This window comes from Petaurus breviceps, unplaced genomic scaffold (assembly GCF_028583685.1).
Source record: "Petaurus breviceps papuanus isolate PSGF00001 unplaced genomic scaffold, PetGlider_PUasm1.0 37, whole genome shotgun sequence".
In the NCBI taxonomy this organism is placed as follows: Eukaryota; Metazoa; Chordata; class Mammalia; order Diprotodontia; family Petauridae; genus Petaurus; species Petaurus breviceps.
This window is the reverse complement of record NW_027186296.1, coordinates 52,462,798-52,486,435: the sequence shown is the minus strand read 5'-3', so window position 1 is coordinate 52,486,435 and position 23,638 is coordinate 52,462,798. Positions and strand designations below refer to the sequence as shown.

Below are 23,638 nucleotides of genomic sequence, written 5' to 3'. Positions count from 1 at the left end.
AACACAGTCTGAATTCTTCCCATATTATCTGGCACTATAATAATCTCTTTTCTAAAATTCTCCCCCTTCACGGTTTATGACATCTGTTTATATGATATACTGATGAAAATGGAATTTGGTTATACAAATTCCTGTAACAGAAAAGAAATATTAGGGTTTAAAATTCTCATCAACTTTATAGTAGTCATTTTCAACAGCAGGTATTACAGGTGGTCATGAAGAATCAGAAACTTAGCTGTAATAATTCCCCAATAAAATGGAGTAAGTTCTTTTCTCTGTTTCATTTCTCCTAGTCTCAAAAATTTCCATTCAGAACCAGGAGGAAATCTTCCCAAATACTGCTCTTTCAACCAAAAGTGCTCACTGATAGATACATGGGATTCCAGAAACACAATTACTACTTGCAAAGAAAGCTGACCTTCATGTCATTTTTTTAAAGATTCTAATTGGTGAATTTCCAGCTTGCCACTTCCCAGGTGACCTGAGACAGCCTGGTGCTAGGCAAAGTGACAACCTTCTTGGATTTGCAATTAGAAACAAGTTTTTCTGAAGAATCAATGTTCCCACTGAAGAAGACAGTGTGCTTTTCAAAGGGAGAGTGAAGAATTGCCCTTTAATTTCAGCTATGTCAGATGGTGGAATTTTAAGAATTTAAGACAGACCAAGGATTAGCCTGAGAAATAAAAGGGAGGTTGTGAAGAAACCCTGATGCTGTAACTTTATCCAGTTGGGGCAGTTAAAACAGTGAGAAACAACCTTTCCCATGACCTTCCCACCTTTTTTTCCTAAATTATTTTCCCAAATTCTCATTAAAAAGAATTCTCTCATTACCAGATAATTCTCCTTTTCTTTCAAAGTGTTAGCTCTGGCAAGTGCTTTATTTAAAAGGAGAAATGCTGATACACATACACATACTCTTATTCCTGAAAAGCAATATTTTATCTAAGAAAGCAAGAGCCAGATTCCAGTTTATAAGCTATTTTATGCAAGACTTATTATGCAATGCAACTATCCAAAAAGCAATATTCTAGCAATACAACAAATTCTTTATACTCATCAACAGATATGTTCAGTGAATTTGTATTTCTTTCCAACATCATGAAATGAATGATCCATACAAACTACAGATTCTTGTTCTGATTTTCTTTTTAAAGATGGCATGATTTAACTATAATTGGAAGAAAAAACTCAATGTCCTGGAGAGCACAAGGACAATGGAAATGATGATTTCCATTTCTTTTACTCCACTTCTCATCAACTAAACTCTCTCCTTGCAGAAGGTGCTCTTAAACTTCACCTCAGATGGTTAATTCGCTGATTTCTCATACAGGTAAAATCACAAGTTAAGGAAAATGCAAAGACTATTGTTTAAGAGGTTATGGTCTAAAGTTAAAAGAATGAGAATATGTTCATTTCTCAGAAGAGCAGAAGCCAATTATAAGCAGAGAACCTCGTGCACATGTGAATCGGTCACTGTGGAATATCATCAAATGTGAGTTAGGGGTCTGACATTGTCATAAAATGGTTTCAGTGTCTTTTCCTCTCAAAAGAAAAAAAAGGTGTACTGCAGCATGTAAGCTTAATGTCAAAACAAGTTTATCAAAATACAAAAAAAAAAAACAACACACAAACCCAGAAAAATCATTTTAGTAAGAACAGCAACCCAAGAAGTTTAGTCCACTTACCCTTCAAGTTGTTCTTCTCCTAGAATATTTCGCAGGTTTTTCAAGAAAGACAGAGAGACTAAGGCATGTGAATGGCGAATCTTCACATATCCAGTAACAGTCTCAATAAGGCCCATGAAGTTCTCCAGCTCAGAAGCTATGTTATCTAAATTGAGAGAGGAAGATAGTCTCATTTACCAAATCATTTAGTAAAAGGCTGACAGACTTTCCACTTAAAAAGAAAATTACAAAGAGTGACACAGAAGTGGTCTTAGGGAAGGTACGATGTGTGCTGCTTTGAGGAACAACTTCTTTCTTGATATGTTTCAATTTCTACTGCTACTCTTTGGACAGCACCTAATAATGACAAAATGTGTGGCTGGATCGATAGGCATGATATCTCTGTTCTGAGGAAGGTGAAGTTCTGAGTTTGATAATGCTGAAATAGACAGCGCTATTATATACATACCAGTTACCTAAAATCACAAACCTGGCAAATGGATTCAACCTGCTATGCTAAAATACAGCATTCTCTCCCCCACCCCAAGTCTTAAGGTCAGCATATAAGATAACCAGACAACATGGAAGAATCTGGATTCTTTTTGTGGGCCCTAAGAATAGGAGTCAACCAGCAAATATTTGATTTTATTTGAAAATGCTAAAAATAAAAAGGTAGTACTGATTTCCAAGAGTTATGATGGCTTCGACTTTAATTTATACAAACTTTGATAGTTTTTTGGTGGCTATCCAGGGGCTGCCTGGCAGAAAAACCATGTGGTTTATGAAGTCAGGTTTTACCTGCCATTGTGCTAATAACTAAGACTGAATTTTAAGCGTGAGATAACTCTCACAACTACCAATTTCAACATAGTCAGCAACTGTCTGGGAAACTCCTTTTTGGGAAATTTTCACACCCTCTTAAAATGATCTAATTAATTTCTTATATCTTATATTTGGCTCATCACCAGAATGATGAATTTTTTTAGCCACAGCACCTCATGAATACTGTCTACTGAGTTACGCAGGAGTTATGAACTGCTTTGTGGAGGGAGTACCCACAGTAGCGAAATCGTGGATGTTTTGAACAATCATGTACCTCATATTTAAACTAATAGGCATCATGGCCTCTCAGTGAAGAATGAGTCCTGTCTCTTTTCCAGGAAGATGTGGGTTCAGGTGCTATTTCTGCTGTGTTGCATATATGACCAGGGTGGGTAAGTCCTTTAACTCTCTTGGGGCTCCCAGACTACTCTCTAAGACTACAAAATGCAAAGTAGGCACACATCTGCACTGGTAGAGGGAGTTTCCTCATTATGCCAATGAACTCACAGGGTTGATCTAAGCATTTCTCAAATGTGGCTCAAATACATCGGATAAGAATATGCTATGAGGATGTTTAGGAGAAAGACAAAAAAAAATAATAGGATCAGAGTCTAAAGCAAATGTTCTGGAAAGGGAAATGAAGATCATATGGGGAAAGAAGCAAGGACAGTCTTAGTCATTTCCTCTCTATCCATGAGGGGGAAAGGCAGTGAATAACAAGAAGCTTGTAAAAATTCTCCAATCATCCACAAATACCAAATGTATACCTTTAAAAAAACATTCAAAGGGAAAGTACAATTTCACAAAAGAGATATGTTAGGAAGTGATTTTTATTCAACAAAAAGGTCCTCTGTTCTACAAAAGGATTCACCAGAGAATTTCTTTAAAAAACAAGCTTGCTGTGTTTATCTTTATTGTTGGAATATCGACTATTTGACCACGTGGCTCAGGGACAAAGAAGTTAAATCTAATGTGTTTGGATCTTCTGTCAGAGACCATCAGAAATGAAAGCAAAATACCTCTGAAATATAAAAGACAATGAGAAAATGATCTAATTTGCCAAAAAAAAATTCAACTTATATGAAATGTTCAGGGATTTCTCTCTTAAATGAGTTGTAGTACTCTTGTAGAGAGAAAATGAGGGTTTAGCCTAGATAATTTCAAATGTTTCTTTCCAGATCAAAAATGTTTAGATTTCTAAGAAACCATCTCTTTAAAATGTAGAGACATATAGCTATTTTTTGGTTCTCAAACATATTTTGTGATCTTCAACCCTTGAGGCAGGTAATAGTTCAACCTCTCTCCCACCCTTCTAAGATAACTAGGCATTAAAAAAAAAATCCTTTGTACTTAAAACAAAACAAAGGTTTTAGAGCTTAGTATTGGCTGGAATTTTCCCATCTGATGAGTCACAGTTCTGACACATCCCATTTAGGCTTTACTTTGTATGTTAGGACATGCACTCACTGCACAGGACGTGACTCTCACATTAATGATGAGCACTGTGAGATTTTCAGTGTTCCCTTGCAGGAAGAAAAACTGTGCCAGAGGCTAAATACCTGATCTACTTACGTACTTGCGAACACCTCAATTAAGGGGATTGTGAAGTTTTGCTGAATCTCTCAACACTCAGGAGAGAGAAAAGCAAAGCAGAGAGGTTTAATTGACAAGGATTCTTTGTTGTATTTGTTTTTTCCAGGGCTATATTTTCACTGAAACGTATGGAAAAGGTAACAAAAACAAAACAAACAAGACAACCAGTTCCTCCAAAGAAATTTTTTTAGGAGAAATGTGTTACTTACTGCCTCTCCGGATATTAATAAGCAAATTGCCTTTGAAAACGGTGCATCCCTGCAGCATTTGTGCTGAAGTTACAGAATCAATCGTCTTCGTCTTTTTCTCTCCCTCACAGACTTTAGGGCAAGGACCTTCACAGGGGCTGCAGTACATACTGTCACAGGGAAAGAATCAATCAAAACATGAAAAATTCAGTAATTCTCTCAAATTAAAAAAAAAGTTAAGTAAACATACTGTTTTTATTCACATGTAACAAAAAATAAAGCAATACTTGTGAATCCTACTGCTAGGTTTGTGCTGGATAAACTATTCAAATTTTAAAAATTTAGAGCAGAGAGGTTAAGTAAATTAGCAAAGAGGGTTACTAGAATCAAGTCAAACAAAGTGATACATCTTTGAGGCACATGTTATAGGACAGCTACTATGGACACCGACTGGTCCCACTCAAAAGAAATAGCTCCATAAGAAGGAAAAACATCAGGGCTGAGAGGAGAACCTGTTCTCTGAATAATGGTGCTCTTCTGTCTGCATATCTATGAAAGCTTGGCAAATAAGCAATGATGATGGAAGAATGAACCCAATTACTCTGATGTTATTAATAAAATATATGCTTCTACAATTAGTATCCTAGTAAAACTAAGTAAACGATTTCTAAGAGGCACTGTTTTTGTTTTTACTTTTCAGGGTCATAAAGTTGGCAGATTGGCATATACAGGCCTATCATTCATTTGCTAAAACACAACTAAACTGTATTTTGAAGAATTTGCAGACACTTACAAATTGATACGACAGTTATCTTTGTTTGAAATAAAAGAAATATATTTTCATTACTCAGCAGCAGGGTCCTGCTTCCAGTGTTGTAGAATAACAGATGGAAAATCACTGAGGAATTTAGGACCACAGGAGTGAGTAAAGTAATGAAGTAAGTAAGTGAAGAATGACAACATCCTTTGGCTTCCATGATACTCTACTCATGGATTTCCTTCTGTTTCTCTGACAACTCCTTTTTTGTATGCTGTTGTCATTATTGATCTTTTAACCATTCAATCTCTTTTTATTTCTTAAACTATGGTACCAATCAAGGTTCTGTCCTTTGCCTCTTTCCTTGTTTCTCTCATACCTGGTCATATCATTCATGCTATGGATTTAATTACCCCCTCTATAGAGATAATTATACACACATATTTTTAAACTGAGAGGTATCTCATATACACACATATCTGAGTATACATAGATGTGTGTGTGTGGAGGGAGGAAAAGAAGAGAGAGGAGGGAGAGGAAGTTAAGAAGGGAGAGAGAAGGTAAAGGGGGAAAAAGAGAGCGGTAGAGCAGAGGGAGGGGGAGGGAGGGAGAAGGAGAGAAAGAGAACATGCTAATTTCCTCCCAGAATTCTAGGCTTCTATTTCCACCAACATGCCCCATTAGCACTGTAAATTAAACATATACAAAACTGAATGCATCCCCTCCCCCTCTGAACCCATTAGGTGGACCCCCTCACTTTTCTATTTCTGTTTATGATACCTTTATCCTTTAAGACACACACTTTTGTCAATTAAGTGTCATCTTTTGTATTTCTGTCCCCTATTACCTCTAGAATGGAGTTTTCTATCATATCCTAAATTACTTTCCTGTCTTCATTCTAGGGACAGCTAGATGGTGAACTGCACAGAGTACCAGTTCCCTAGTCAGGAAGATCTGAGTTTAAGTGTGACCACAGACACTTAATAGTACCCACCTCCTAGAACTGTTGTGAGGATCAAATGAAATCATTGTAAAATGCTTAGAAAGTAACTGATACATAGTAAGCATTATGTAAATATTAGTTATCATTGTTCTCGTTCTATTCTCCCCCTCCAATCCATTCTTCATACCATTGCTCAAGTAATTTTCTAACTACTTCCTCCCTAGCATTTCTCTACTTGATTACTCCTATACTAAAAACCTTACTGAATAAACTATAAACTCCTGATCTTGGACTTTAGGGCCCTCCACAATCGAACCTCAACTTCTGTAGAAAGGGCACTGAATTTGGGAGTCTAGTCTAATCTCAGTTCAGCTACCTTACTAATCACATTATGATGAACAAGGGACAATATCTTTGAATATCTAAGACTGTGGTCACGTTAGCAACATTAAAAGCATAAAGTGCCATGCAGATTTGGGTTGCTCTTAGCATTAGTGCAACAATCTTCTTTTGTGTATAATATATTCTAGTAAACAACAATTTCACTCAGTACAATTTTACTGCTGACCTTCTATTTCCATTCATTTGTTCACATCATCTCCAATACTTAACTCCAACTTTTGAAGCATTTTTTTTCCTTTAAGGCCTACCTGGGGTTCCACTGCCTCCATGAAGCCTCCAAACTTTTCTCTTTTTCAGCAGGAAAGTGATTTCTCCCTCCTCCAGTCTTTCAGAACATTTTTTGGAACTTTGTATTTGCACAGATAGCATTTTCCCTGAACTCAGTTATTTGAATATATGTTTTTCCCCACTATAAACTCACAATATCCAAGTCATAGCTATGTGAAATAATTACTGTCATGTTCACATTTATTTCTTGTATTCCTAGCACCTAGATAACGGGCTTGTAAACAGAAGGCACTAAAATGCTGAACTGAATAGGAGGAACATTACTTCTATGAAATAAGTGGGCAAAATTAGTTAGACTGATGTAGACCCAGCTAAGACCTTTGACTCCCCATAGTTGATATTGAAATATAAAAGAACAGTGCCTATTTTTAGATCAAATAAACCTATAAAATAAATAAATAAATCTATAAAATAAACAAATTTTAAAAAGCTATACTCTTAAGGCATGTATATATTATAGAATAGTAAACAGGACAGTCTTTTATATTAATGCTTTTAAATTATTTCCAAACTAACTTAATTAAATTATATAGGTAAGCAACAATATAAATTAAAAATCTTTTCATTAACTAAATTTTTCCTAGAACCTTATTATATAATGTGCAATTAGGTGGCATCATAGAAGATCTGGATTCTATTCCTGGCTTGGCTATTTGCTAATTGTGTGTTCTGATTAAGTCACTTAAGCACATTGTGCCTCAGTTTTCCCATCAGAAAAAAGTGGGGTATAATAATAGCACCTACCTCCCAGGGTTTTTGTGGGTATCAAATGTGTTAGCTTATGTAAAGTGCTTTGCAAACCTTAAAAGGATATATAAATGCTAGTTATTATCATCATTACTATTATTAGTTATTATAATTAAAGCCAAGGCACAGGAATGAGTTATAAATAGCACATGCATTTAATCATGTTTTCATACTTCAACATTTTTCTTTCATTTTCCCATATAACTTATGCATACAATTCTTTGCATACTGCCTCTCCCATTAGAATGTGAATTTCATAAGGTCAGACACATGTTTTTGCCCTTTTTTTGTATCCTCAGTGACCAACACACAGTAAGAGTTTAAAAAATGCCTGATGGCTGATTAGATGAACCAGGGTCACGTGGGACTAGGATATCCAGACAGCAATGAACGTATAGGGCTTCTACACTAGTAAGAGATCACAAATATTCCTGCCAAATGATTAATAAAAAGTGTAAAACCACAAGGAGACATCAGGGAAAGAGAAAATGAGATTTTCCCTGTAAGTACATTCTTCCTCCTTCCTTTCTGTCAATCAATTATCAATCAATCAACAAGCATTAAGTGTCTCTTACAACACAGGCACTGTGTTAGATGTTGCAAATATAAAGACAAAAGTAGAAGTTGGTGAAAACATATACACTATACACCACACACACACACACACACACACACACACACACACACACACGATAAAAACAAATGCAAGATAAACAGGAAGGTGGGAAATGAGCCTTGAAGGAAAATGAGGATTCTATGAGTCACAGGTGAAGAGACAGTTTATTCCAGTGACAGGGGACAGCTGATATAATCTCTCAATGAATCACCAATTACTTATTAAGCTTTTCCTGTATGTTAGGCACTGGGGACAGAGACACCAAAGAAAAACCAGTCCCTATCGTCAAGGAGCTTATATTTCAATGGGTAAGATAACATGCACGTATGTAGGTCACTTGAGATATCTAAAAAGTAGGTATATGGTATCCTTAGAGGCAAAGACATTAGCCCAGGAAAGGATTTTCTACAGAGAATATTGCTTGAGCTGAAGTTTAAAGAAAGCCAGAGATTTTAAGAGGCAAAGGTGAAAAAGAAAAGTATTACCTATCTAAGGGTGAGTTGGTAGGATGGCAGGGAGCTAGTATGAAGATACAGAGAAGGAGATATAGTATACTATGTCCAAAATAATGCATATGCTACAATGGTTGACCTGTAGTGTGAATGAAGGGGAGTGATGTGTAATAAAACAGGAAATGGAGGATGAGTTCAGGTTGTAAAGGGCTTTAAATGCCAAACAGAGAAGGGTATTTTGATCCAAGAGGAACAACTGGAGTTTTCTGAATAAGGAAGTGACATGGTCAGACCTGTACTTTAGGAGAATCACTATGGCAGTTATGTTGAAGAATGTAATGGGGAGAGTCTTAAGGCAGAGAGAATTTCAACACACACCTGGCAAGAGCTGATGAGGACCTGAACTAGTATCTAAATGGAATGAAAGGTACAGATCCAAGATATGTGATAGGTGTAGAAAGGACAAGATTTGCAAGTAATCTTGAGTAAATGGAATTGAGGCTGACAATAAGGATGGGGTTGGTAGTGAAGACAGAAAACATTATGTTTTGGACATGATGAATTTGAGATGGCATTCAATCTGAAATGTCCAGAAGGCAATGAGCAACGTGGAATTAGGGCTGTGGATTAGAGATCTGAGAGTCATCTGCATAGAGATGATAATTAACACTGTCCCCCATCCCCTCACCCCCAGAGCTAATGGATTCAACAAGTATGTAGAGAGAAAAGAGTACCCAAGACATAGCCTTGCCATATACCTACAATTAGAAGTCATGATATAAAAGATAATCCAGCAAAGGAGATCAAAACACAACAATCAGGCAGGTAGGAGGGAGAAAAAGAGAGCAGTGTCACAAAAACCCAAAGAGGAAGCCAAGTATTCCTAAGTTTCCCATATAGTTATTATACACTTTGTAGTTATGCTCAATTCATAGCATATGAAATGAAATTTCATCTCTTTACAGGTATAACTTAATATCTGTTGTGACTTTGGTTTTTTTTTACTAATTTATAGCTGCTGTGCCTTTGCTTTTTAAGAAATATTGTTGGATATATCTCTGATTTATCTGATGCCATGTCCCTAGTTAAGAACATAATTCTCAATTAAAACACTGTTTCTATAGAAAATATGATCTGCTTTACAATGATCCACTTAATGGCGTAGTTTTCAGGAAGCCAATATTCCTGGAAAACAGTGAAATGTCTTTATTTAATTATATTGAAAATAAACCTAAAAATTCTCTATTGGCATCATTTTACATTCTATTATTGCAATGAACACAGTGGCTTACCTAGGTCATAATGCTAAAGAAATCATTCTTCCACAACTAATTATAAAATTAAATGGAACTACTCTGTCTGGTTTAACTAAACAGTCATCTGCTTAAGACAACATATTGCTCAAAATACAGAAACACACTAAAAACATGAGAAACAAGTCCAAATGATAGAAATTGGAAGTTTTATGTTAAAACATTTTTGTGTTAAAAGTAATCCAGCTAAACATTACTGCAGTCATTCTGGTCTTTATCTGTAAATCTATGGTAATGGTGGTGACTGGGAAGTACTGTTTGTAAGCAACAGGAAACTGAACAAGCAAAGTCCCCCCAAATTGAAACCTGAAAGCTAGCACTTAGCACAGTGCCCAGTACATAAGTGCTTAATAAATTCTTCTCATGGCTTCAATTGCGACTTTCAGGACTTCAATGCCTCCACTCCCATCTCACTCTAAGAATGTGGGGCTTCCTCACCCTACATCATGTGCCCTCCACTGCAGCCTTTTCACTCTGGAACATTTTTCCATTATGCTGGTCACCTTCTCCCATTGGTGAGGTCCTTTCATTTTAGGGAAAGATTCAGGCCAATCAACCTTCATCTCCTCCTGGCTCTCTTCCTCACCACCATCCTCTTTTCAGCTCTCAAGTTTTGTCTTGCCTCGATAGAATCTAAGCTCCTTGAGGGCAGTGAGTCTTTCTTTTTGCCTCTAGTTGTGTCCCCAGTGCTTAGCACACTGTCTGGCACACAGTAAGTGCCTAATAAATGCTTGATGACTTGATTTGAAGAACTTTTCCCACCCTCTCTCCCAAAGAAATATTATAGAAATAAAGAGAGTATGGAAAAAGTCAACCAAAGACAACTGAAAGCATAAAGGCTTCTGATCGCCAGTTGGCACACCTTGTTCTTACAGACTATGGCTTACCTTTGGCTCCCATTCCGTATGAACCCAGAGGGACACTCCTGCATGCACTCATCATTGTGGATCACAAACTTTTCATATTCATTGGCTTCAGCACTGTGGACGCTGGCACAGAAATCTTTGTCAACACAACGCCAGCCCTCAAACTTGTAAGTGTTAGGAGGACAGGTAGGCACACAAGTGCCCCCGTAGTAGTAATGGCGGCAAGCCACACAGGCTGTGTCATTATCTGGTGCACTGCAGCTTCCCAAGCACTCTGGGTGGCAGCACTGATTCTGGTCTGTGCAGGCCCGCTTTCCACACGAGCTAGGACACACTGAAAGGAGAAGAAGAGAATGATTGAGTGCCTTTGAAAAAATTTTAATATTATGCAGAGGAACATATAAAGACTGATAACTCCAAGGGATTTGTGGGTGAGGCAAAGAGTTTGGGACAAGAAGTCTGCTCTCAGGACAAATGGATAACTGGGCTCCCATGTCCCCTAAATTTCAGGGTAATATTAAATATGGCAGTTAACCTTCAAAATAAGAAATAAATAGAAAAAAGCAAAAATTCATTCTAATCTTCCCCCCAAACCCCACAAAGAGGAACAAGGCAAAATATCCTTTCGAAACATTGATATGTTACATCTAGATGAGCTGAAATGAAAAGGTTTTCTTCCCAAATAGTAAGATTTTACTACTGTATATGTCAATAAAATCTCTTGAATCAACTCTTTTAGCAGCCTAGCAATTTTCACAGTCATGTTATGCATCAAAAAGTTTTACCCTCAATGAGAAACAGGCAATTTCTATGCCCCATCAATTAACTATATATTTACCTAATCACTGAGGATTTACTTAAAGTAGTCATTCTATTAGTGCTGAGAAAGGTGGGCCTTTTCTGTGCATGTTAAATGAAAACAAAACCTTTAGTAAAGAAAAATTCACAAATGATCTCCAAAAAAACATGAGTTGGTGTTTAGTTAAAACTCTGTGTGTGTGTGTGTGCATATGGCTTTACAGCTTTATATATACATACACACACATACACAAAATATATATGGCTTTACAGCTTGTTTGCCTGATAGCAGGACACAAATAACTATAAAGGTAGACAGATATATAATCTATCTTTCATTATATATTTCCTAAAACTTATCTGAGCTAGAAAGATAGAGAACAGTTAGGCAGCCCAGTGGATAGATTGCCAGTTCTGGAGACAGGAAAACACATCTTTCTGAGTTCAAATCTCATCTCAGACATTTACTAGCTGTGTGAACCTGGCCAAGTCACTTAATCCTGTTTGCCTCAGTTTTCTTATCTATAAAATGAGCTGGAGAAAGAAATAGCAAACCACTCCAGTATCTGGGCCAAGAAAATCCCAAATTGGGGTGGCCAGGTAGCACAGAGAGTAAGAGCACCAGCCCCAGAGTTGGGATGACCTGGGATCGAATCTGAGCTCAGACACTTAGCACCTATCCAGAAACACCTGGCCATGTAACCTTGAGCAAGTCTTAGGGGCGGCCGGGTGGTAGAGTGAGTAAGAGCACCGGCCCCAGAGTTGGGATGACCTGGGATCAAATCCGGGCTCTAATACTTAGCACCACACCCGGAAATAACTGGCCGTGTAACCTTGAGCAAGTTACTTAACCCCAATTGCTTTAAAAAAAAAAAAAGAAAAAAAAGAAAATCCCAAATGAGATCACAAACACACCTGAAAGGTGACTAAACAACCACAGCAAGATAGCACAAAACTATTTCAAAGCAAAAACTTGCAGAGATATACAGGGTGTCCCAAAAAGTCTTGATATAGTTTTAAACTTTGAGGTTAAAAAAATAAGCTTTATTACCATAAAACTGCACCAAGACTTTTAGGAGGACCTCCTAGATATATTCTTTATCTGAGCTGTAACTATAAGTAATATAAAATTTTATTTATTTGCTTATTATTTACAAAAAGGTAACACGGTGTAGTAAAGAGGCAGCCTAGTGGTTAGAGACAACCTTAGAGTCAGGAAGTCAATTCCAACTTCTGTCATGATCCCAGGTAAGTCACTTAACTTCTCTGTATCCCAAGCAACTATCAGACTATACACTGAAGAACAGGAGTGAAGTGTTTTGGAATATTCAGAGTTTACTTACTGAGAGTTCCTCAAACCAAATTAAATTATAGGTCTTGGAGAAAAACAAAAACTTATTTACAAACATGTCAGGACTTACACATAGCTAAATGAAAGTTTTCCCCTCCAAAGTAGTCACCTTTTGGAGGCCAGATATATACAACAAAGATGCTGTCACTGTTCAAATATTTTATAGAACTCCTTCCAGGGCTTCCTTTAAAATAGACTCTCTAGTTACAGACTGTGGTCTTCTGAGGATGGTTTTCCCCCCAAGTCCTTCAGAACAAAGTCCACTGAAAAAGTGCAGATCAAGCCGAGTGATTGTCTTTAAGGTCAAAACCGGGATGTGATTATAAATGAGCAAAGCTATCATTCTCAAGGGTTGGGCCTGTCAGGTTTTTGTGCCCAACCCTTACTCTCGCTATCTAATGGGGAGGTTACAAATATACATGATACAATGAAAAATGTGAAAATGGAAAATGAAACTTTCAAAATGTTGAGATAAGTGCAAGATACCTAAGAAGAAAAAGAATCAGTTTTGAAGAAGGGAGGAAAGGGAAAGAGGTCAAGGATTGGAAAAAGACAACTAAGTATCACTGTACCACCTAGCCACCCCAAAAGTTGCACATAATGAAACCACCGACAGATCCTAGACCAAAGTAGTGGTAGTGAGCACCAATAAAATTGGCATGAGGTAGTTCAGTGGTGGCTTTTCATAGAGAAATTTTAGTAAGTCCTAAAATCGATCATTAAGGAGCATGGTGCTTTCAAGAGATAGGAAAAATGGTCTCATATTTAGATAAAATAATTCTTCTGAAAAAGGACCTCAGGATGAGGAGACATTAAAATAGAAGATAGGATCTGTATATAGTAGACTATTAAAAAGGGTTGGAGATAGGGACTGAAGGGGAGAAAATGATCTTTATTAGGAGGCAAAATTACTAAGGAGTAGGCTGCTACAGAAGTAGGAAGTAATCATTATCTCTTTCTAAAGCTATAGTTTGAAGAACCCAAAATGGGAGCATTGGGCAGCATGAAATGAGGAAATCTAAGATGACACAAAACCCTAGGCATAGCCCCAATAGACAATGGCAAACCATGTGTCTTATCTTAATGTATAAAATATTACTAGTGTTCAGCATCTATTAAGAGGTTTTTTTTGGGGGGGGTACCTAAGGTCAGCATATCTCACCAACTGCCCCTTTTTAAGGATGTCAAAACTTAAAATTTATTTAATAAATACATTTCTAGTTCTAGCCCTCTATGAGGAAAAAAAAGGGAAGGGAGAATTCATTTTTTCTTTCCTTCAAAATAAGGAGTACCATGTGTATGCTGAGTATGTTTGTGGAGAGGTGGAGGGGAGAAAAAACAACTAGATTTGTATAGGAATCTGTAACTTTGCAGTATAACAATATGGAAATATGACACCTAGGGAAAATAAAAGTTGATTTGCAGTTCAATATAACCAAAAACAAAAACGCAACAATGTAAATGTAAAGGACAGTAACAATTAAAAAAACCACACACACATCTTAAAACTGAATGCTATGTAAATATAATAACCAAACAGCCCCCAAAGAAGAGATTTGAAGAGGTATCTTTCCATTCTCCTTTGCAAAGACAGGAAAATATAGGGGTGGAACATTATATATGTCAGACTTTAAAAAATCTGTTGGCTAGGTTTTACTGAATTGTTTCTTTTTTTTTTCATTCTTTGCTGTAAGTTATCTCAGAGAAGGGGGAGGGATATATTAGGAAATATAGCTGATATAAAAACAAAGGACATTAATACACATTTAAAAAACATTTTGTCTTACATCAATAATTTGAGAAAAAAGGTAAAAGATGGGGGAAAAGTCTCTGTTAGAGGGGTTACAAGAAGACAGGCACACTAATACAATGTTGGTGGATCTATGAAGTAATCCAACTAATCTGAAACATATTTCTCCTTGACCCAGAGATCTCAATATTCAGTATGTACCCCTCAAGGAGGTAAAAAATAAACAAATGGACACCAAAAAATATTCATAGCAAAACTTTTTGTGGTAGCAAAGAACTGGAAAAAAGTAGCTTCAGAGTAGTAGCTATAAAGAACTCAGAGAAACATGGGAAGGCTTATTATGAACAGATACTGATGGTAGTGCAAGCAGAACCAGGAAAAGTAGATACATAACGACAAATCTGGCCTCAGGTATTTACTAGCTGCGTAACCTTGGGCAAGTTATTTAACCTTATCTTTGCCTCAGTTTACTCATCTGTAAAATGGGGATAACAGCACCTACTTTGCAGTGTTGTTATGAGACTCAAATGAGATTATTATTCTGTAAATGGAAAGAATAATAAAATTAAACTAAAATTAAAATGAACAATCTTATCCCTAAGAAGAGTTCAGAAATGTTACCTCCCTCTCTTAACTGTAGAGATGGGGAATTATGTGTATGGGGTATTTCACATACTATCAGATGGTTTGTTTTGTTAAATTGATTTTACTTTTAATCATTATCTGTTAAAAGCAAAGGCTCGCTGGTAGAGGAAGGTATATATTCAGAAGTAAATATGACAAAAAACCAAAAGCCATCTATAAAATATAAATAAAAACAACATAGCAAAATGTTAACATATAAACTGTATAAGTTGGTATATGTGCAACATTGATTTTGCCTATAAGATCATTACTTATGCAACCAAATGCAGTTTGTTTTTCTCAGTACTGATCCTCCTTGACCTTTCTGTGATATTTTAAACTGTTGATTACTTATTATTCTTGAGAGTCTCTCCCCTTCCCTGTCTTCTACGACAAATTTCCCTTGTGGTTTTCCTTCTACCTGCCTGACAGTTTCTTCTCAGCCTGTTTTAATGGCTCACTGTCCTCCTACCTCTGAAAATATGGTTATCCTCAAAGATTCTTTCCTTGGTACTCTTCTTTCTATGTCTTTCCTTTGCTGACCTGATCTACAACCATTACCTCTATTACAGAGTACCAAATTTATATACTTAATCCTTTCTCTAAGCTCTTATCTGGCACTGTTTGCCAATAATCCAGTCCTAAGAGATATACCAAGGAACTTCAAGATCAACAAATCTAAAACAGAAATTCTCATCTTCCTCCCCCACCCCCATCTCAAACCTGTTCCTCCTAAAAACTTTCCTAATTCTTCAGAGGGTACCACCATCTTCCCAGTCACCCAGACTTGAAAGGGTCTTTCATATCATCCTCCACCATTCACTCAACTTCCAGGTTCTGTCAATTCTGTTACTATAATCATTCTCCTTTTCCTCCCCTTTACTACTCAGAGTGACATCAGCCAAAGCCATGTCCATATGATTTGATCACAACAGATCTTTCTACTTAAGTTTTTCTCCTCTGTCATCTATTGTCTAGACAGCTGCCAAAACAATCTTCCAAATGTACAAGTCTGACCATGTCCCTCTTGTAGTCCATTTTTATGAAGGGTGGAGCCCAGGCTGAGGGGTTAAACGATTTACCCGTAGTCACAGAGTGATGTGTCAGACCTGGAAATAAACCTAAGCATCTTCTGATTCTGCCTCCAGCTTTCTTGCAGTTATGCCTCACTTTGTGTGCTGCATTTGTTCTGGGATAATTTTTTTGTGGTGTGTTTTCTAACTCATGTTCATAACCTTTTTAACTTTCAAAAACAACTTTATATAATATACTACAAATGTTATACTTAGAGGAATGGAGGGAAGATTATAGAAACTTTTACAAGTGTGGAGAAAAAGACAAGAGAATATTAAATTATAAAAAGACTTATCACATATATCATTTATAAAATATACTGCTTCCTTTACTTTTCAATTATTTAAATAAATTACAAAAAATACATACAATTTTTAGGCTAAGTAGGGATGTTTTCACCCCAAGATAAATGTTATTCTACATAAAAGACCAATCTTTTATGACATGACACATTGTCTAATTCACTTGGTGTTCATATCTATTGAAAAATACAGTTCTACCTCCCATATCTGCATCATATAGGTAGAATCAAAATATGCAACAATCCAAACCATACTCCAGGACTCCTGCTCTATAGGTTAAAAGACCTGGGGACTATGAGATATATTGCAGGAAAATTCAGTTGTTTTCCTGACAAACTGGAACTTCTCCAGTTTTAAGGGGAAAAGCATTGACCTTGAAGGAGCACTTGGCCTGGCTAGAGAGGGTAGAGAGAGCTTCTGTAGAACACTACAGGATATATACTATATGTTTTTAAAGGTAATAACTGTGGAAAGCATGCTCCCACACACTATGGTAAAGACAACAGGATGAAAGCAATTCCTAATGCCTCATTCAACAAATCTTTTTACAACTTTAAAATCAAAAGGTGTTTGTTTAAGTACATCCCCCTTGGAATTTATATACTACACAATTATTCAAGATATTTAAACGGATCTGTGATTTCATTGATGTAGACATTCCCTCCAACAATGTGGATCATAACCCATCCAAGCCTGTTTATACTATATAACTTAGAGCTCCTGACTCTCTGGACTTTCTCTATCAGGTCCTCTGCCAGGCTACTTTCTCCCCCACTGCAGCTTTTCAGTTGTCTTCTTCCATTAGCAAGTAAGACCCCTGAGGGCAGGGGCTGCCTTTCCTTCAGCTTATATTTGTATTTCCAGAGTTTAACACAGAGCTTAAAAAGGACTTAATAAATATTTGCTGCTCTGACTTAATGACTTACAACTCTAGGTCACTGTCCTCCCACAAGTTTGCCTCAGGATGTGAATCCAAGGGACTAGTGACCTTTCTCACTTTCCCCTGATATCAACCATCAATTAATTTGTTAAGAACCTACTACATGCCAGGCACTGTCCTAAGACTTGGGGTTACAAAAAGAGGCAAAAGTACCTGCCCTCAGGGAGCTTACAATTCAATGACTGAGATAACATGTAAATAAATAACACACACACATGAATATATACAAACACACATGTGTATATATAGGGATATAGGAATATATGTATATATAATTAGGATTAATTGGGAGATATCAAGCTAGATTCAGGATAAATAGGAAATAATTAACAGATGAAAGTCACTAGGATTAATTGGGATTAGGGAAGACTTCCAGTATAAAATGAGATTTTAGTTCAGACTTACAGGGAGCCACGAGAGGTCAATAATAAGAGCAAAGGTGGGAGAGTGTTCCAGGCATAGTGGACAGCTAAAGAGAATTCTCAGGGCCAAGAGATGGAATGTCTTCTTCCTGGGAACAGTCAGGAGGAAGGATCAAAGAGTATGTTTCTGGGAATAAGGTGAAAGAAGACAGGAAAAATAGGAAAGACTTCCATTGTGGAAGCTTTGATAAGGAGTTATCTTTTGTGACCAACCCATCTTCTTTTTCTGTCATTCATTTCCTTGATTATATCACTCATGCTAATTCTTTGTCATAGCTCCCTTATGCAAGTTATTAACAGACCCCCATATGTTATATGTCAAAGATTGCTCATATCCTCCATGAACCTTTTCACTGTCATCTGAGTTAATATACAATTTTAATTTTTTGACAACTAAGGTGTTTCAATCAAGCTTGGTCAAAAAAACAACTCTCCTGCTCCTTAAGAAAGGTCAGGGTCCACAGGTGTGGAGCACTACATAGAACATCAGATTTTTTTTTTGGATGTGTTGATTGGTTTTGCAAATTTTCTCTCTCTCTCTCTCATATTTGTTATAAGGGAAGATTTTTTGGGGGATAGGAGAGGAGGAAAAGGTAGAGGGGAAAATCTAGGTGATGCAAAAACAAGATATCAATGAAACCTTGTTTTTAAAAAAGTTATAGTGTTTCATGTGTTGTAATCATGCAACAACACTGATAAACTACTAGTATTACAAATACAGGACTTTGCTTCTGAGGAAAATATGGCGTCATTAAAAAAGCCTTTCAACTTCCTGAAAGGAATCTAATCCACTTTCTGTCTCCTATTTAAATCTGGACCCAACTTATCTATTTCTACCACATGTCCAAAATATGAATCTTGTCAGGAGGACAATACATAGAACTCATCCTACTGCATGTCATGATTTAAACAACAGGCATTTTTCAAATCTATTTGGTTTTCCCTTTGTGGATGGTAGACTAAACTCTTTTGAGTTGTTATGGATCTTTTCCAAGAGAATCTGGAACATTTCAGGGTTTGATTCAACCAGCAAGATGTCTTGTTATAGCAAAAATTCTTAATGACTATAATGCTAAAAGCAAGAATAAAAATGAGATGATGCTATGTACAAATAAGGCTATTTTATCCTGACTTAAACAATCTATTTACAAATGATTTTTTAAAAAAAAGGAACATAATGGAAGAAAGGACAATAGGCTATAAGATTTTTTTCATATAAAAGTTTGACCAAGGCAAATCAAGTTGTTGTAACGAGGAGATTAAAAGAATCTAAAAAGTTCCTTAGTCAGTAAATTATTTGCCAAGTAGAAATATATGGCAGCCAAAGACAACAATTGTTTGAAATACAAACTTATTTGTAAAATTTTGTGGAAACTCTTGCTTCCTCTCTTTACAGCATGTCACTTAGCAGTCCCTCCTCCTTAAGCAATGACAATTGCTTGAACATGGCAGCAAGAAATAAGCTTAAGTGAAACTAAAACTCCATCAATTTCTTAACTACTTCTTCTGCTTGCTTTTCAGCAAAGTTTACCAAACAGTGATCCTGGGATGGATGTCCCTAACTTTAGTGGCTGGCCACTCAGAGTCACCAGGTGATCTGGATGCTTGTTACCTACCCAGTGGAAGGTGCTTCCTGTAACTACACAGGGAGATATTGACTTTCAGGAAGATGAGTTACGGATGCCTGTTTGGTCAGCAAATTCAAACTTTTGAATTCTTCAGAGAGGACAGATCTTAGAAGAAAGTAAAATGGCTGCCCCATGGAATATTTCAGATTTTAAGTATCAATTTTTAAGGACAATATATGATGTGGTACACATTTAAATACTTGTGAACATTTGCTAGTAAAACGTTTGCAAAAATTTTAAACATGTCTTTTGCAGTGGAAGAAATAAATATCTGTCCTACTAAGATGATAGAAGATGATGATAATCAGTTATTTCCTCATAAAAGAGAAAGAAGCAGTGGAGAGTACTGTCAGTTTGAAGAAAACTTGGTGAAAGACCCGACTAAGCTAAGGCATTTCAGGATGAAAATGGAAAGGGTGATAACAAACAGGAGAAAAATGGAAAAGATCTGCAGAGAATTTTATAGTCAATCTTCCAAAATGAACATATTTTAAAAATGACTTTTAAAATATCTTTTTTTTTGAAGTTTCATATATATAAATGACATCAAATAGCTAAAAAACCCTGAAATCATTATAACAGTTCCCGTCTTCTCAGTGATCTCAAACTGACTGGAGAGAAAAAAAAAAAACAGGAAGAGGATCACTCTCAGTCCTAGAAAGTTAACTCACAGTACTCCTTACTTTCCTTGGTACATGACCATTCAGGAGTAGAGAGGCTGTTATATATGCACGTGTGTGTGTGTGCGTGTGTGTGTACACCCACACACACTCTACTATCACTTGTCTGTAACAGCTAAAATTTTAAAAGCATACACCTTTATCTTGAGCACACCACAACTTCAGAGAATTCTAGAGTTGTAACAATCAGGTGAATAAATACCCAGCCACATGAAACAAAAACACAGCGAGTAGAAGAGGAACATTTCTGGCAAACCTGTGAGTCAGCCTCTGCCAGCAGTGGCACAGTGCCAGTCAAACTTGGGCCTGCTGGAGGTTACAAAGCGTGGGATAACTATTTTTTAAGGATGTTCTCCTCCTTGTAAAACGCTATTCAATCCTTCCTTTCTTTCCTTTCTCATACACACTTTTACCACTACTATCCTGAATCACTTTTTTTAAAGGCCATCCATCAAATGAAAGAGAGAAGCGAAGAAAAAAAATTGCTACACTCATGGAGAGAGAAGTATTTCAATCTATCCAATTACTGTGGTATTGTCTAAATAAATCAGTGAAAAAGGAAAAGTAGGCTGATCTGGCTAACTCACTACGCATAATACAAATAAAATAAAACTGCTAAAATTACTTGAAAAAAAAATTAACTGGAGTAGAAGTCTCTCTAAAGAGAAATGTTATTTCTCTGATTTGCCAGAAGAAGAGTTAAAGGGAAATCCCACAAAGCCCTTACCCAGAAATCCCACTTCCAGTAATTCAGTCAGAACTGAAAACAACTTTCAATTAAGCTTGTAAATAGATAGATGTGTTCATTATATTGAAACAGTTATTCATTCTAAAACCACCGCTGCTCTGTGTGCCTTACCAAAATCTAAGGCACCAACACATATCACTCACATCCTTCACCAACTCATCCTTCAACCCTATCAAAAAAAAAACAACAAAAAATTCCAATATCTACCCTAATAGTCAAAAAGAAGATAAGTCTTAGGAGAAATCCAAAGGGAAGAGAAGCACTGAGACACTAGATTACCAAGGATCCTGGCTTTCCTCTTTTTGGATAGATAATTCAAGTAAGCTTGTTGTTGTTGTTTTTTTTTTGCTTGTTTAGCACAGATAAAATTTTGTCCCCTCAATGTATGTGGCAATTAGAAAGAGGTAGCATTAGATTGTCATTGTACACACAGGATAGTTGGTAAAAAATAATATAAACAAGCAATCAACAAGTGCTTATTAAATGCTTATGATATGCCAGTCACTGTGCAAGGTGCTGGGAATACAAAGCTAAAAGTGAAACAACCCCTGACTTTAAAAAGTTTGCATTCTTCTGGGGGACCCAAGACACACAGATATAGAAAAATAAACAGAATAAATCTAAAGCAATTGGTGGGAGACACTCTAGCAGCTGGGGTAGGGCCTTGAGACACCTGAATATTATGTGTTAATAAACTTCATTCAACACAATGTTGGACTTAAAATTTGCTCTTAATGTTTCCCCCTCTAAACTGCCCTTTTGTATTTAGCAGTTTTTAACTGAATAGCCATTAAATGGGAATCACAGAAATAAAATATGAAAGCAACAGCAGGCCAGGGAGAGGTTTCTGGACCAGACTTAATCACAGAACATCTACTCAGCAAGGGTCAAAAAACTAAACTGCTCCCTAATTTTCTAGTTCTTTGCAAATAAATATCTGCCTCTCCCCCAATATTTCAAGGCAGCTTCTAGCTACAAATCACTTCAAAAAGTATGTAATCCACATACAGCTTGCAGAAGAAGGCTATGGTTACTAGGTAGATGTCAATTAGGTTCAGGAAATCTATTTTTGTCATTGCTTTATCCCTTCCAGAGGCTAAGAGAATTAGAAGTCAGCTTGGAGGTCATCTAGCCCAAATTCCTATCTAATACAGGAAGACCCCTATAATACAGTTGACAAAAAGTCATCCTGGAACACTTGAAATAATATGGAATGCCACCACTTCAAAAGGTAGAGTCTTTCATCGAAGGACAATTCTTGTTGTTATGAAGTTCTTCCTTATTTTAAATACTTGATTATATTAAGTAAAAATGTGCTACCTTAAAAATTCCTCTTATAGGTTTTATCTCTTCCCACTAAAGCTGAATTCTAGGTTCATGCGAGGGCAGTTCAAAAACTATTAAAAGGAAGAGATTGATTCTTCTCTAACTTGTCTCTTCTCCAACCCAATTCTTTATCCAAAAAATGTACTGAATATCTATCATGTGCAATTCATTGATCTAAGCCTGATGGGAATATGAAAATGAGTAAGACAAAGTCCTTGCCCTGAAGAAGCTATAATCTAGGGGACCTGCATGAGGGAAGGAGGTAGAGAGGGAAGGGAGGAAGAAGGAAGGAAGGAAGGAAGGAAGGAAAGAAGGAAGAAGGAAGGAAGGAAGAAGGAAGGAAGGAAGGAAAGAAGGAAGAAGGAAGGAAGGAAGAAGGAAGGAAGGAAAGAAGGAAGAAGGAAGGAAGGAAGAAGGAAGGAAGGGATGGAGGGAGGAAAGGAAAGAGGGAGGGAACATTCATTTGGTACCTGCTATGTGCCAGTCTCAGGAACTATACTAAGTACATTACAAATATTATTTCATATGATTCTCATGACAATTCTGGGAGGCAGGTGCTATTATTACCCCCATTTTACAGATGAGGAAACTGAGGCATACGGCAGTTAACTTCCCTAAGGTCATACAAATAATTAGTAAGTATCTGAGGCTGCATGTGAACTGAGGTCTTCCTGATTCCAGACCAAACACTCTATCCATTGTGCCACTTAGCTGTCTCTGGATATCTATATTTATTTCTATATATTTGTATCTTTATCTATTAGACACATACATATACATGTTATAAATTATATATGTATATGTGTACATGTGAATTGTAAGTACACAGGAAAGTTATGATGTGCTAGAGGTCAAAGGAAGGAAAACAATCTTTTCTGACTTAGGACTTCAGGGTGAATACAATGAAAAGATGGCTTAAATTGGGGGCCAGGACTTCATTTGGTAGAGAGGTGTAAGACATTCAGATATACGGGACAGTGCAAACACAAGCAAGATGGAACGAATTCATACAGCAAAGAACGTCTAATCTGGTTGGTGCCTAGAGCACATGAAAAAAGCATGACTGTCATAGTCTTCATCCTCCTCCTTAGTCCTCAGGCTGTCTTTGAGCTCGTCAAGGTTTCTCCACAGATGCCACACTGTGATAGTAATGGCATTTAAAGATCCCCCTGTATTGGCTTAGTTTTTCAAATTGATTGTGTTAAAACCCAGAGCTTGTTAATCCCACCTGTGGGATGGACTTGTTGACTTGAAAAGAGAGACATGAACTGGGAGGAGCTGGTGAGTAGATTTGGAGAGACAGGAGAGAGGCAGAAGAACTTTTTGGAAGCAGCACCTCGTGGA

General features: G+C 36.8%; 1 protein-coding gene across 4 annotated transcripts in view; it reads right to left on the bottom strand.

Moving 5' to 3' along the window:
* Positions 1-23,638, bottom strand: part of IGF1R (insulin like growth factor 1 receptor) — a 394,663-nt gene that overhangs the window by 75,438 nt on the left and 295,587 nt on the right. For all 4 annotated transcript variants that reach the window (XR_011170289.1, XM_069098499.1, XM_069098497.1 and 1 more), the window contains 3 exons: positions 10,673-10,985; positions 4,289-4,437; positions 1,686-1,830 (listed from right to left, as the gene is read on the bottom strand). Coding sequence is in view for 3 of the 4 variants with exons in the window: in XM_069098499.1 (XP_068954600.1) it covers positions 1,686-1,830; positions 4,289-4,437; positions 10,673-10,985 (607 nt within the window). In the remaining variant the exon portion in view is untranslated. The remainder of the gene's footprint in view (positions 1-1,685; positions 1,831-4,288; positions 4,438-10,672; positions 10,986-23,638) is intronic.